Source organism: Phacochoerus africanus, chromosome 8 (genome assembly GCF_016906955.1).
Source record: "Phacochoerus africanus isolate WHEZ1 chromosome 8, ROS_Pafr_v1, whole genome shotgun sequence".
Taxonomy (NCBI): Eukaryota; Metazoa; Chordata; class Mammalia; order Artiodactyla; family Suidae; genus Phacochoerus; species Phacochoerus africanus.
Window position 1 is genome coordinate 55,121,240 of NC_062551.1, and position 13,655 is coordinate 55,134,894.

General features: G+C 49.6%; 1 protein-coding gene across 5 annotated transcripts in view; it reads left to right on the top strand.

The window, feature by feature from the left end:
- The window catches only part of MYH14 (myosin heavy chain 14), an 89,464-nt gene that overhangs the window by 27,344 nt on the left and 48,465 nt on the right, over window positions 1-13,655 (top strand). For all 5 annotated transcript variants that reach the window (XM_047790155.1, XM_047790158.1, XM_047790156.1 and 2 more), the window contains 6 exons: window positions 5,321-5,416; window positions 9,489-9,607; window positions 10,756-10,908; window positions 11,264-11,437; window positions 11,747-11,920; window positions 13,162-13,276. In XM_047790155.1, coding sequence (XP_047646111.1) covers window positions 5,321-5,416; window positions 9,489-9,607; window positions 10,756-10,908; window positions 11,264-11,437; window positions 11,747-11,920; window positions 13,162-13,276 — 831 coding nt within the window. The remainder of the gene's footprint in view (window positions 1-5,320; window positions 5,417-9,488; window positions 9,608-10,755; window positions 10,909-11,263; window positions 11,438-11,746; window positions 11,921-13,161; window positions 13,277-13,655) is intronic.

The following is a 13,655-nucleotide window of genomic DNA, read 5'->3' on the forward strand; positions in this document are numbered from 1 at the left end:
CACCCCCCCCCCGCCCCCCCCCGTTAGCAGTTTCTTTTCCTTTTTTACTTCTAGTACGATTTCCCAAGCCAGGGACTGAACCCACACCACAGCAGTGACCCCAGCCACAGCAGTGAAAGTGCTGGACCTTTAATCTGCTGTGCTACCAGGAGACTCCCATTTTTTGTTTTTTACTCTTTTTTTTTTTTTAGTTGATTTACAGTGCTGTGTTAATTTCTGCTATACAGCAAAATGATTCAGATACATATATATATATACACACACATACATACATATACTCCTTTTTAAAAACTATTCTTTTCTATTGTGGTTTATCATAGGACATAAATATAGTTCTCTGTGCTCTACGGTAGGACTCTGTTTTTTGTCCCTTCTGTGTATAATAGCTCACAGCTGCTGACCCCAGCCTCCCACTCCATCCCTCCCCCAACCCCCTCCCCGTTGGCAACCACAAGTCTTCTCCTTGTCCATGAGTCTGTTCCTATTTTCATAGATAGATTCCTTTGTGTCATATCTTAGTGACACATGGTATCTGTCTTTCTCTTTCTAACTTACTTCACTTAGTATGAGAATCTCTAGTTGCATCTGTGTTACTGCAGATGGTGTCATTTTGTTCTTTTTATGGCTGCGTAGTATTCCATTGCATATCTGGTCTGTATTTACCATGTTTTCTCTATCCGTTCATGTGCCGATGGACACTTAGGTTGCTTCCATGTCTTGGCTATTGTGAATTGGTGCTGCTGTGAACATAGGGGCACATGTATCTTTTCGAATTATAATTTTGTCTCCCAGGAGTGGGATTGCTGGATCCTGTAGTAACTCTACCCTTAGTTTTCTGAGGAACCTCCATACCGTTTTCCACAGTGGCTGCACCAACTTCCGTTCCCGCCAACAGTGTAGGAGCGTTTAATCTCCCGTCCTAAGATCCACAAGTTAATCCTATCTATAAAGTTCGTTTTGCCCTGAGAGGTCACAGGGTCCAGGCATCAGGTCATGGACACTTGGAGGGGGGCTGTTATTCATCTTACCACCCCCCCAATCCGTCTGTGCATATTTCCTAAGAACATTCTCTGGCAACTGTAGTTCAGGAAATTAACATTGGCACCATTCGCACTATTATCTAATCCGCAGACCTTATGCCAACTGTCCCAATAATGTCCTTTATGGCAGAAAAAAATTGTTTTCACAGACCTCATGCCAACTTTCCCAATGACATCCTTCACAGCAAAAAAAAAAAAATGTTAAGTTACACACACGCACACACACATACACACCCCGCTTCCCTGGTCCAGGATAACAGCTGTTTCGTCTTGTTACCTTTTACTTGCCATCCATCTGGAGTCTGGAACCTGAGTCTTTATCATCCATGACCTTGGCACTTGGGCAGATTACAGACTAGTTGTTTTGTCTCAGTGTGGGTGTGATTAGATTCAGGTTACGCATTTTGGGTGTGAGTCTCCCAGAAGGGTACCCTCTCCACCTTTCACGCCCCCTGTCCCCAAGTAAACTTTGTGCAGAAGCTTACGAAGCACAGACACCAAAAAGTGAGCATGGGAGTTCCCGTCGTGGGTTCAGTGGTAACGAACCTGACTTGAGGACACGAGTTCGATCCCTGGCTCCGCTCAGTGGGTGCAGACCCAGCATTGCCCCACGACTCAATTCAACCCCTAGCCTGGGAACTTCCATACGCCCTGTGGGTGTGGCCCTAAAAAGGAAAAAAAAAAAAAGTGAGCGTGGTGCTGAAGCACCGGCTGGGGGTAATTTCTGCAAGTGACCCCCTGCAGGACCAGCACTTGAGGCCTCCTCATGCCCCTTCCCATCACCAGAAGACCCCCAAACATCACCCTTATTCTGGCATCTAACAGCATGGCGTTGTCTTGCCTGCTTTTGAATTTGGAACAGACCCATACAGTCTGTGCACTCTTGTGCCTGGCTTCTTCCTTGTAGCCCTGTGAGTGCAAAATCCATCCGTGTTGAGTGGGGGGGGGGGGGCTTCGGAAGGCCTGGCTCCACTGCTGTGTGCATTTTGTAAAATCTCATTGAGCTGGATGGAGCTGATGTGTGTGCTTTCCTTTCTATCTTTTTTTTTGTCTTTTTTAGGGCTGCACACGTGGCATATGGAGGTTCCCAGGCTAGGGGTCGAATCGGAGCTGTAGCCACCGGCCTCCACCACAGCCACAGGAACGCAGGATCTGAGCCGCATCTGTGACCTACACCAGAGCTCACGGCAATGCAGGATCCTTAGCCCACTGAGCAAGGGCAGGGATCGAACCAGCTTCTGCATGGATCCTGGTTGGGTTTGTTAACTGCTGAGCCACGAAGGGAACTCCCTGTGTGTGCTTTTCTGTGTGTGTACGTACATCCATCCAAATTTCATGCTAAAAGAGGGAGGAAACAGGAAGCACGGCTGTTTCGAATATAAGCCCTGGGGAGTTCTCCCGGGGCACAGTGGGTTAAGGATCTGGTGTTGTCACTGCAGTGGCTTGGGGCACTGCCGTGGTGCAGTTGGATCTCTGGCCCAGGAACGTCTCCGTGCCATGGGCGTGGGCAAAAAACAAAAAAAGAATATAGACCCAGGAGCTCCCTTGTGGCCTAGTAGTTAAGAATCTGGCAATGTCACGGTGGCATGGGTTTGATCCCTGGCCCAGGAACTTCTGCAAGCCAAGGATGCAGCCAAAAAAAAAAGTACAGATCCTAGGGTCAGACTGCCCTGGTGTGAGTCTCCACTGTGCCACTTATGAGCTGGATGAACTTGGGCAAGTTGATTTCCTGAAGGTGCCTCAGTTTCTCCGTCTGGCAAATGGGGCGGCTACTGTTTTCCCATCTGCAAAATGCCGTGGGGAACTTGGCTCAATGAGTTGTTCCGAAGGTGAAATCAGGTCATTCTTGAGTGTTTGGAGCAGGACCTGGCACAGAGTCAGTGAGAATAGATCTGTGCCCGTTTCAATCCGTAAACCATGAAAACTGTTCTAGAAGGAATGTTGATGAGGTCACTGGGTGTTAGCAGTGATCCGCGGCATCACCGCAGAAGCAGCAGACACAAGCCCAGCCTGAGTAGGCGTGTCCTGTGGTCCACTCCAGCTGCCAAGGGCAGCTGCTGGTGAAATAAGGAGCCTTGGACCCGATGAGCAAATCTCGATCTCAAGTTCTGAACTAAACCAAGAACAGTCTTCCCTCCGATTCCACAGTGACTCCTGACCTGGAAGATGCACTGTGTATTAAAACCAAACACAAAACACTTGTGTGTGTACTTAAAACAGCTGGCACTCGTCTCATATCATTCCAGACCTTTATTTCACAGACGTGAATGTCCACTGGGACCTTTTGAAACCACATGGGATGTGGGCGATTCTTTGTGCTAAGAAGGGCATCTGCTCTGGTCCCCACCTGCTGGATGTGGGGCATCCAGAACACCCCTGCCCAATACTTTGCCAGGGTGGCCCCATCCCAGGGCCGTCCACTGCAAGTTCCCAAGACATCCCCTAGGGGGCAGCACCATCCACTTTCGGCAAGATTTCTGTCAGCTTTGCACAGACACGCAAATATGATCTGTGTCTTTTACCTGTGTCCACATTGGAGAATGCGCTTGCATGCTAAAGTTATTCGTAACCCCCAAACCACCAATCCTGGTGTTTTTGGGGTCCCTGCGGTCATTCATAGAAGGGTAAAACTTTTAAGCTGCCCAAAGCCCATTTAACTGGGGTCCCACAAGGAAACCTTCTGCCTTCTTGTCCCAGCTTATGTCTAAAATGCTCCCCAAAGCCTAGTGCCTAATGCTCCCCCGCATCCCTAAGTGCAGGGGGGCTGCCATGTCCTCTCTGGAGGAAATACACATGTGCGATGAGCCTCCTTCGGGCTCCGGTTAGGGTGCCATTGGCTGTGAGCTCAATGTCAGTGAATCCACGCTGTCTAGAGATAAGGTGTTTTTAGACAGAAGCACCTAAAGCAAGGTGATGCCTTGACCGGTTGATGCCAGTGTGACCAGAGGCTCCCAGGAACCAAACCTGTGTTCCCCATGGGAGCATTCATTCATGCTGGGTAACTCAGCCTTTGGGTGACCCTAGAGAACATAATTACCGAGAATAACAAAGACCAAGCGAACTTATTTTCTGCCTTTTTTAAAAAACATAGATAGCGGCTGCCATGTCCGCCAACTGCACCTCGCACCTTTTCACCCCACATTTTAGGAATCTTTCCGTACTGCTGAGGACCTCATTCGTTTCCCTAAGTCCTTTATTTATTGATTCATTTATTGATTTGTTTATCTCTTTTTTTGTGGAGGGAGATGCACCCATGGCATGCAGAGGTTCCCGGGCCAGGGATCAAACCCACAGCACGGCAGCAACCCAAGCCACAGCAGTGGCAACCCTGGATCCTTAGCCCACTGAGCCAACAGGGAGCTCCTCCCTAAGTCCTTTTAAGTCTTACAGGCATCCCTTTATAAAATGGACAACATGAGCAGACACCCAGTGGTGATAAAACAGACCTCCAATACAAAATACAAAATTCATTTATCCATTGATGGATTTTAAGACCTGCCCAGGGTTAGGTGGTGGTATAATGTGACATAGGGTTTAAAACTAGATTTCTTCCATTTTTTTTTTTTTGGCCACACCCATGGCATATGGAAGTTCCTGGATGGGGGATCCTTTTCTACCTGCAGCTGCAACCTGCATCACAGCTACAGCACCACCAGATCCTTAACCATCTAAGCCAGGCCAGGGATGACCCCTCACTGCCACAGAGACAAGCCAGATCATTAACCCACTGTCCAACAGTGGAAACTCCTAGATTTTTTTTTTAATTTTATTGTAGTATATATATATTTTGGGGGGGAGGGGGGGCCCGCACCCTCAGCATATGGAAGTTTCCAGGTTAGGGGTCAAATCGGAGCTGCAGCTTACACCACAGCCACAGCCACACCAGATCCAAGCTGTGTCTACGACCTACACTGCAGCTCACAGCAACACTGACTCCTTAACCCACTGAGCGAGGCCAGGGATTGAACCTGCCTCCTCAGGTTCGTTATCCACTGAGCCACAACAGGAAGTCCTTTATTGAGGGAGAGTTGAGTTACAATGTTGTGTTAGTTTCAGGAGTGCAGCAAAGTGACTCAATTATATATATATATATATATATATATATATATATATATATATATATATTCTTTTCAGATTCTTTCCCATTCCAGGTGATTAAAAGATACTGACTGTAGTTCCCGGTGCAATAGAGTAGGTCCTTGGTTAAGCTTCTAAGGGGCTAGTTCAGACCACGCGTCAGGATCCCGAGCCTCACGGGATCTCTCTCTGCTGCCCCTCAGCCATGCTGCGGATGGTCTCAGCGGTTCTCCAGTTTGGCAACATCGTTCTGAAGAGAGAACGGAACACCGATCAAGCCTCCATGCCTGACAACACAGGTACAGCCCCCTGGCTTCTGCCCGCCTGCATGCCGAGCATCCTTCCTCCCCAGCCAGACCCGCCTCCAACCTAGGACCACTCTGATGTCCTGCCCTTTGCTGAATCTTTACCAAAACGACCACCTCCACTCTTTTTTTTTTTTTTTTTATGGCCACACCTGCGGCATATGGAAATTCCCAGGCCAGAGATGAACTCCAGGGCGCAGCTGGGGCAACACCAAATCCTTTAACCCACTGTGCTGGACCACCTGAGTCACTGCACTCAGGCTCCTAACCCACTGCGCCACAGCGGGAACTCCCCACTCTTGTCTTAATGAGGAAATACGTGAGCTCTGCTGAAAATTAGAACACCACCAGCATGCCAAAGTGGGGGAGAACAGCTGGAGCCCCCATCAGCCCAGCCCCTCCCAGAGAACCACTGTCAGCAGCAGGGCACATCTCCTCCTGCCTCTGGCCTCTGCATGTGTATACAGGTGGGGGTTTGTGTGTGTTTCAAAAGGAGAATTATCGTTAATATTCTTTTTTTATCAAAATGGAAAGAACTCTTTTTAAAAAAGCAAAAAAAAAAAGATTAAAAAGACAAAAGAGTAAATGAATGGAAAGAGCTCTGCTTTATCATTATGAAATAGTGCAGTCTGGATGGGGAAGATAACCGGGCAAGACAGAAAACTATAAAGGCAGGGAAATTGCCCATAATCATACTCCTGAGAGATCATTACCGCTCACATTCGGGGGCACTGTTCTGCGGGCTTTGTTCTACGTCTGTATCAATATGGAAATAATTGTTACGGAAATGGAATCGCGCTTCAGCCTCCTTTGCCCTGGAGACAGGAAGAGCTTTCTGTCCTGATTATGAAATTCTGAGGGCTCCTTTTCAAAGACCGCACAAACCCCAGCAAATAGAAAAGAAGGGGCATCTCTCACAATGTCATCACCTGTGGGACCTGGGGGCCACGTTCCCACACCCGGCAGGTGTGCCGTGCCTACTTATTCATTTGATTTATAAAATTGGGGTCAGACCTTATAAACTGCTTTGAAACCTGCTCTTGTTCCACTTCATGCAATGGGGGTAACTTACAAGGTTACTAACTAGAATTCTACTGGATTTTTTTTTTTTTTTTTTTTGCTGCACCTATGGCATGCAGAAGTTGCCAGGCTAGGGATCGAATCTGTGCCACAGCAGTGACAATGCTGGGTCCTTAAACCACTGAGCCACCAGGGAACTCCTCTACTGGGGTTTCTTCACCTGCGGTCTGAGGGGAGAACTGTATGTCAGTATAATTAATCTCCTTTGACATCCTATGTATTTCATTTTCTGCATTTGCAAACCTTAATCAGAGAAGCAGCCCCCAGGCTTCATCAGCTGGCAAAGTACACACTGAGGGCTTAGAACCCTGTTAAGCTATCCTGTTACTGGCAGTGTAGTACTCCCTGCTGGGTGATTTTTTTTTTCCAGTTCTTTTTTAAATGTTTTTATTATAGTTGATTTACAGTACTCTGTCCATTTCTGCTGTGCAGCAAAATGACCCAGTTATACATATATATACATGCATTCTTTTTTTCACATTATCCTCCATCATGTTCCATCCAAAGTGACTAGATATAGTTCCCTGTGCTATACAGCAGGATCTCATTGCTTATCCACTCCAAGTGCAATAGTTTGCATCTTCTAATGCCAAACTCCCAGTCCCTCTCACCCCTCCCCCTCCCTTCTTCAGTTCTAAATATTCCCATATAGTGCAAAATAGCCATAGAAGAATTAAAAATTGCAATTTCACCAAAGACAGAGAGATTGATTCAAATCCTCATCACCTCTCAGAAATAACCACTGTTGACATTTTGATGTGTCTCCTCCTAAGCGTTTTTATTTTGCTTTTTTAGGTGTTCTTTGTTTGTTTTTATTTTTTGCTTTTTAGGGCTGTACCTGAGGCACATGGAGGCTCCAGGCTAGGAGTCAAATCGGAGCTGCAGCTGCCAGCCTACACCACAGCCACAGCGACGCCAAATCCAAGCCACGTCTGCGACCTACATCACAGCTCATGGCCACACCAGATCCTTAACCCACCGAGTGAGGCCAGGGATCAAACACACATCCTCGTGGATACTAGTTGGGTTTGTTATTGCTGAGTCACAACGGGAGCTCCTTTATGTGTGTGTGTGTTTAATCTTTTTAAAATTGGTTCCTAGGCTTTTTTTTTTTTTTTTTTGCTGGATCTGAGTGTTTGTAGTAACTCTTTTCCCATGATGCAGGTGGTTGAAGCTTAAAAACACTTCTTAATGATCATTTTAATTCAGAGGAAAAAGAAGAAACACACCTGTCTGCACAGCCCTGCCTCCATCTTCTGCCAAAACAGCCATTAACATTTTAGCAGTTTTTTTCCTACAAAAATAGGGAAGAGTGATGAAATTTTTTTTTGACTGTACACACAGCATTCAAAAGTTCCTGGGCCAGGGATCAAACCCAAGTCATATCAGCAACCAAAGCACAGCAGTGACAACACCAGACCCTTAACCCACTGAGCCACCAGGGAACTCCAAGAGCAATGACTTTTTAAAGGTTTCTTTTGGATTTGGCCACCTCCCTCAACTTTGCTTTTTTAATTTTTTTTCTTTCTTTCTTTTTTTTTTTTTTTGGTCTTCAGCAGCGTGCAAAGGCTTGTTGTGGATCTCAGTTCCCAGACCAGGGATTGACCCTGGGCCGCAGTGGTGAAAGCGTCGAGTCCTAACCACCAGACCATTTAATGACCTCTTAGGCCACGAGCTTTTCCCCCAGCATTTTATTGGGACATTTTCCAACATATAGAAAAGTTCAAAGAATTTTATCCTGAACGCCCAGATCCACTAGCAACATTCTGCCACTGATGCTTTAGTGTACTTGCTTTATTGACTATCTTTGCATCCTCTCTTCATCCCTCTTCTCTTCTGGTGCATTTCAAGGTCAAAGATATTGGTGTAGTTCACACACATACCCTTCAGCCCGTGTATCATTTACCAGAGTCCGATGTCTGTTTACAGTTCTTTCTTGGCTTTGAAGTGAAACATACCAATCATGAAACAGACACAATCATACACACATCTTGAGTGTACCATGTCATAATTTATTATAATAATTAATTATTGGCGTTCCCATTGTGACTCAGTGGTTAATGAACCCAACTAGCATCCATGAGGATGCAGGTTTGATCCCTGGCCTCGCTCAGTGGGTTAAGGATCCGGCATTGTTGTGAGCTGTGGTGTAGGTCTCAGACATGCTCAGATCCCTCGTTGCTGTGGCTGTGATGCAGGCCAGCAGCTACAGCTCTGATTCGACCCCTAGTCTGGGAACCTCCATATGCCACAGGCGCAGCCCTAAAAACACACACACACAAAATTATTTATTTCTTTAATAATAATTACTCGGGGAGTTCCCTGGTGGTCTAGTGGTTAGGACTCGGCACTTTCATCGCTGCAGCCTGTGTTCAGTCCATGGTCTGGAAACAGATCCCACATTAAGCCACTGCACACTGCGGCCAAAAGAAAAAGAAGGTAAATAATAATGATGTATAATAATCAAATTTATTGTAAGTATATATTATTATTATTATATGACTGCGGAACATTCATTCACATGGATGGACCTCGACTCTCTAACCAGTTCCCGGCTGTTGGACATTGAGGTTGTTTCTTGATTTTGTCTTTTTTGTTTGTTTTTTGGCCATTCCCACGGCTTGAGGAAGTTCCCTGGCCAGGGATCGAACCCACACCACAGCAGCGACTGGAGCCACTGCAGTGACAACACTGAGTCCTTAACCGCTAGGCCACCAGGAAACTCCTCCTGTTTCTCTCCATCATAGACGATGCTGGAACAGACATCCTCCTAGTCCTGTCTTTGCTCACATTCAGGTTTATTTTTGCCAGCTTGGGGTCCCAGGAGGAGAATATTGGGGCCAGAGAACACACACGCTTTTAGAACCCTGTAATGCCACTAGTGGGAGAGACTGGGGTTCCCCCAGCATGGGGGAGCGCCCCTCCCCCACTCCACAGTGCCCCCACTTCCCAGTGCTGATCGGGTCCCGGTGTGTCTCACCCTCAGCTGCACAGAAGCTCTGCCGCCTCCTGGGCTTGGGAGTGACGGATTTCTCCCGCGCCCTGCTCACCCCCCGCATCAAAGTCGGCAGGGACTACGTGCAGAAAGCACAGACCAAGGAACAGGTGCGTGAGGCTGGGGGCAGGTGGGCGCAGGGAGGGTCCTAGATTTTTAAGCGGCTTATGCCAGTTTTTTCTCACTCCCTCAACAAACTTTGGCTGGATGTTCAGTGACTAACTTTGGTCTAGGCCAGAAGAAAGGCAGTCATGGAAACAATGACCATGCCTTCATAGGGAATCTGATAATAAAAGAAGATAAACAGGGATGTTTTCTAAGAAGGGAGGAATTGGGGTGGTCAGGAAAGTCCTCTCCGAGGAGGTGACGTTTGAGGTGAGACATAGATGGTTTGAAACAGAGGGAACAGCATGCTCAGAGACCCTGGGGCTAGAACAAGCTTGGTGAATTGGGAACATTAAGGTCAGTGAGGCTAGAGAGTGGGGAGAGGGTGATAGAACCTATATTCAAAGAAGTTAGAAGGGGACAGATCACACAAGGTCTTGGGGGCCACAGTGAGAAGGTGAGTTTGATTCAGAGTTCAGCAGGAATCCAGTGAGGATTCAAGTCTTTTATAAAGATTGGGTCCGGGGGGCGCCAGTGGAATCAGGGAGACACAAGGAGGCTGCTGTCATAGGCCAGGCAAGGACGATGGCGGCTCAGACAGGGGTGATGGCAGCGGGAGGAGGGAAGAGCGAACACAAGCTAAATGTTTTCAGAATCCAGCTTTGGGGCAGAGGCCTCTGCCCAACCCCAGCCTGGGCTCTTGAGGTCCTGGGACAGAGAAGGCACAGTGGGTATAAGAGATGGGGGTGGGGGAACGGTCACGCGGACCCAGGTTCTGCTCTCATTCGAGGTGTTATTAGGATCCATTTGACAGATGAAGAAGCTGAGGCACAGAGAGGTTTATTCACATGTTTGAGGTCACACAGCCTCTAAGTGGCAGAGCTAGGATTCCACTCTAGGTGACAGGCTCCAGCTTCCACCCTCTTAACTGTTCTGCCGTGGAAACTGGTTCAAGGTTTGGGCAGAGGAAACATGAACGAACATGCCTGCACACAGTAGGGCTTCAGTAACGAGCTGCTGTTGTTAATGTCATCATCCCTGATGAACCGTGAGGAGGCTGCGTCCACACCTGGCGTCTCTTTGCCAGAACCGGGGGTGGGCCTGGGGCCACTGTCGTGCAAGCCAGGCCCTCACTGGGTGCCCTGCTCCGCAGGCCGACTTTGCACTGGAGGCCCTGGCCAAGGCCACCTACGAGCGCCTCTTCCGCTGGCTGGTCCTGCGCCTCAACCGGGCCCTGGATCGCAGCCCCCGCCAGGGTGCCTCCTTCCTGGGCATCCTGGACATCGCCGGCTTCGAGATCTTCCAGGTCTGTGCTTTGGGCCGGGCTGGGGGCTGGCAGGGCTCCATCACGCTGGCCCTGTCATCTCCCCTCTGGATCCCTGTCCCCCTCCCTCTGTGGGTCTCTGTCCCCCTCCTTCTGTGGGTCCCTGTCCCCCTCTCTCTGGGTCTCTGTCCCCTCTCTCTGGGTCCCTGTTGCACTCTCTCTGGGTCCCGTCCCCCTCCCTCTGTGGGTCCCTGTCCCCCTCCCTCTGTGGGTCTCTGTCCCCCTCTCTCTGGGTCCCTGTCCCTCTCCCTCTCTGGGTCTCTGTCCCCTCTCTCTGGGTCCCCATCCCCCACCCCCGATCCCTGTCCCCCTTCTCACACGTCCCATCCCCCTACAGCTGAACTCCTTCGAGCAGCTCTGCATCAACTACACCAACGAGAAGCTGCAGCAGCTCTTCAACCACACCATGTTCGTGCTGGAGCAGGAGGAGTACCAGCGCGAGGGCATCCCCTGGACCTTCCTCGACTTCGGCCTCGACCTGCAGCCCTGCATCGACCTCATCGAGCGGCCAGTGAGCCCCGCCCCCCGTGTCTCCTCCACCATCCACGTGACCTTGACCCAGCTCCACCCCCTGCCCCGCCTCCGGCCTCTCCATCAGTTAATGGGGGAAGTGGCACAGACCGTGTGACCGCTGGAACCCAGAACGGGCCTGCCTCGGGGCCTGGCTCCAGTCAAAGGGCTAATTAACGGCTCTGTGACAGTTGTTCTCGTGTTTGCGTGTAGGTCCCAAGTGGCACAAGAACTAAAACTTAGCAGCCACCCGAGAGCCCGCTCTTTGAGAATCTGACTTAACTCTTCCCCCATCTGTGTCAATGGTCAGGCTAACCCCCCGGGACTCCTGGCCCTGCTGGATGAGGAGTGCTGGTTCCCAAAGGCCACGGACAAGTCCTTTGTGGAGAAGGTGGCTCAAGAGCAGGGTGGTCACCCCAAGTTCCAGCGGCCAAGGCACCTGCGGGATCAGGCCGACTTCAGCGTCCTGCACTATGCGGGCAAGGTGAGGGGTGGGGGCCAGCCTTGGGTGGGAGTGAAGCTGTAGGGAGAGTGCAGAGGGAAAGCAGGGGCCACCTGACGGCTACTGGGACACGTCACAGCCAGGCCAGGGGCTAGGAAAGCCCAAGGAGGAGTGAGGACTTGTCTGATAAAGTCAGCAAAGGCTTCCTCAAGGAGGGGATATTTGAAGTAGGTTTTGAGGGATGGATAGGAGTTCACCAGGAGGCGAATTAGGTGCCCTTTATTCACTTATTTGGCAAATACATGCCTTTTGTGTGCTTGGTCCTCTGCTAAGCCAGGCTGGGGACCAGGTCAGATGTGATTCTGCCCTCACACAGTTCCATATCTGGGAGGGAGACAAATATAGATCATTGGGCTATAAAGCTGAAAAGTGCTGTCATGGGAGCATCAAAGTCCCAAGGAGGAAGGCCAGGGAAGGGCTCCTGGAAGAGAGCAGTGTTTGATCTGAATCAAGGGTCAACAAACAGTTTCTGTACATAGTGTCAGCTCCGTAGGCAATAGCATGGCAAAAGCCACAGGTCATACCTAAATGAAGGCTGTATTCCAATAGAAGTTTATTTACAAAAGGAGGGGGCAGGCTGGGTCCGGCGTATCATTTGCGAGTCCCTGGTCTGCACGATGAGTAACATGCAGTCAGCAAAGGACGCGTGGAAGGCGGGAAGGGCTCTCCAAGCAGAGGGAACAGCATGCACGAAGGCTGGGAAGAGACCTGCATGTTCTGGTCCAGAACTCCGTTGTTTCCCAGACAGGTTCTAAGATGTCCCGTGTGCCCAGCCTTGTGCTGGGCTACCAGTCAGATGCAGGCCCTGGCTCCGGGAGCCTCTGCCTGGTGAGGGGAGCGTGTGCAGGAAGCTGTGATGATCAAGATTGGGGGGAAGGCAAGGGAATCATGGGGGAACTGCAGGCGTCGAAATTCTGAGATGGAAATGAGCTTGCAGATTTGAGGACCAATGTGGCTGGTATAGAATGAATAACGAAAGGGGCAACGGTGGATGAGGTCTTAGACGAGGGCAGAGTCCTGGTGAAGGAAACACAGAAAGGGAGGGGGGGGGCCCTTGCTGGGGGAGGGTGCAGTTCAGGATGTGGACACAAGGTGGCAGCTGTGCCCTCGTGAGTGGTGACCCCAGAGCTGGGAGTCTCAGAGCTTCCAGGCAGCTCCTTGGAAACGTGGGGGATTTGGTGACCCCACCGTCCCACCAGCTTCCTTTGCCCTATTTCATGCAGGTCGACTATAAGGCCAATGAGTGGCTGATGAAAAACATGGACCCTCTGAATGACAATGTCGCATCCCTGCTTCACCAGAGCACAGACAAGCTGACAGCAGAAATCTGGAAAGATGGTGAGAACCGGCTTCCCTGGGCCCTAAGCCTGGAGCTCTGTGTGTCCCTTCTCCCGACCCGCAGTGCCAACACTTTGGTTCCAGAGGCTGAGTTCTGGACCCGAATTGTCTGCTCAGATGCAGAGCTGGTGCCAGAAAAGACAGTCTTGCCAGTAGTGTTTCCAATTAGTGATCGATTGATTGCTATCTCAGGCCAGCATCACACTCAATGGTAAACACTCCCCCTTCATCAGAAATGAGACAAGGATGCCCACGGTCAACACTGCCGTGAAACACTGTTCTGGTGATGGTAGCTTATGCAATCAGACCAGAAAAAGAAATGAGTATATGAATATTCAAAAGGAAGTGACCAAGTTAGTAATTGTAAATGGTGAATGAT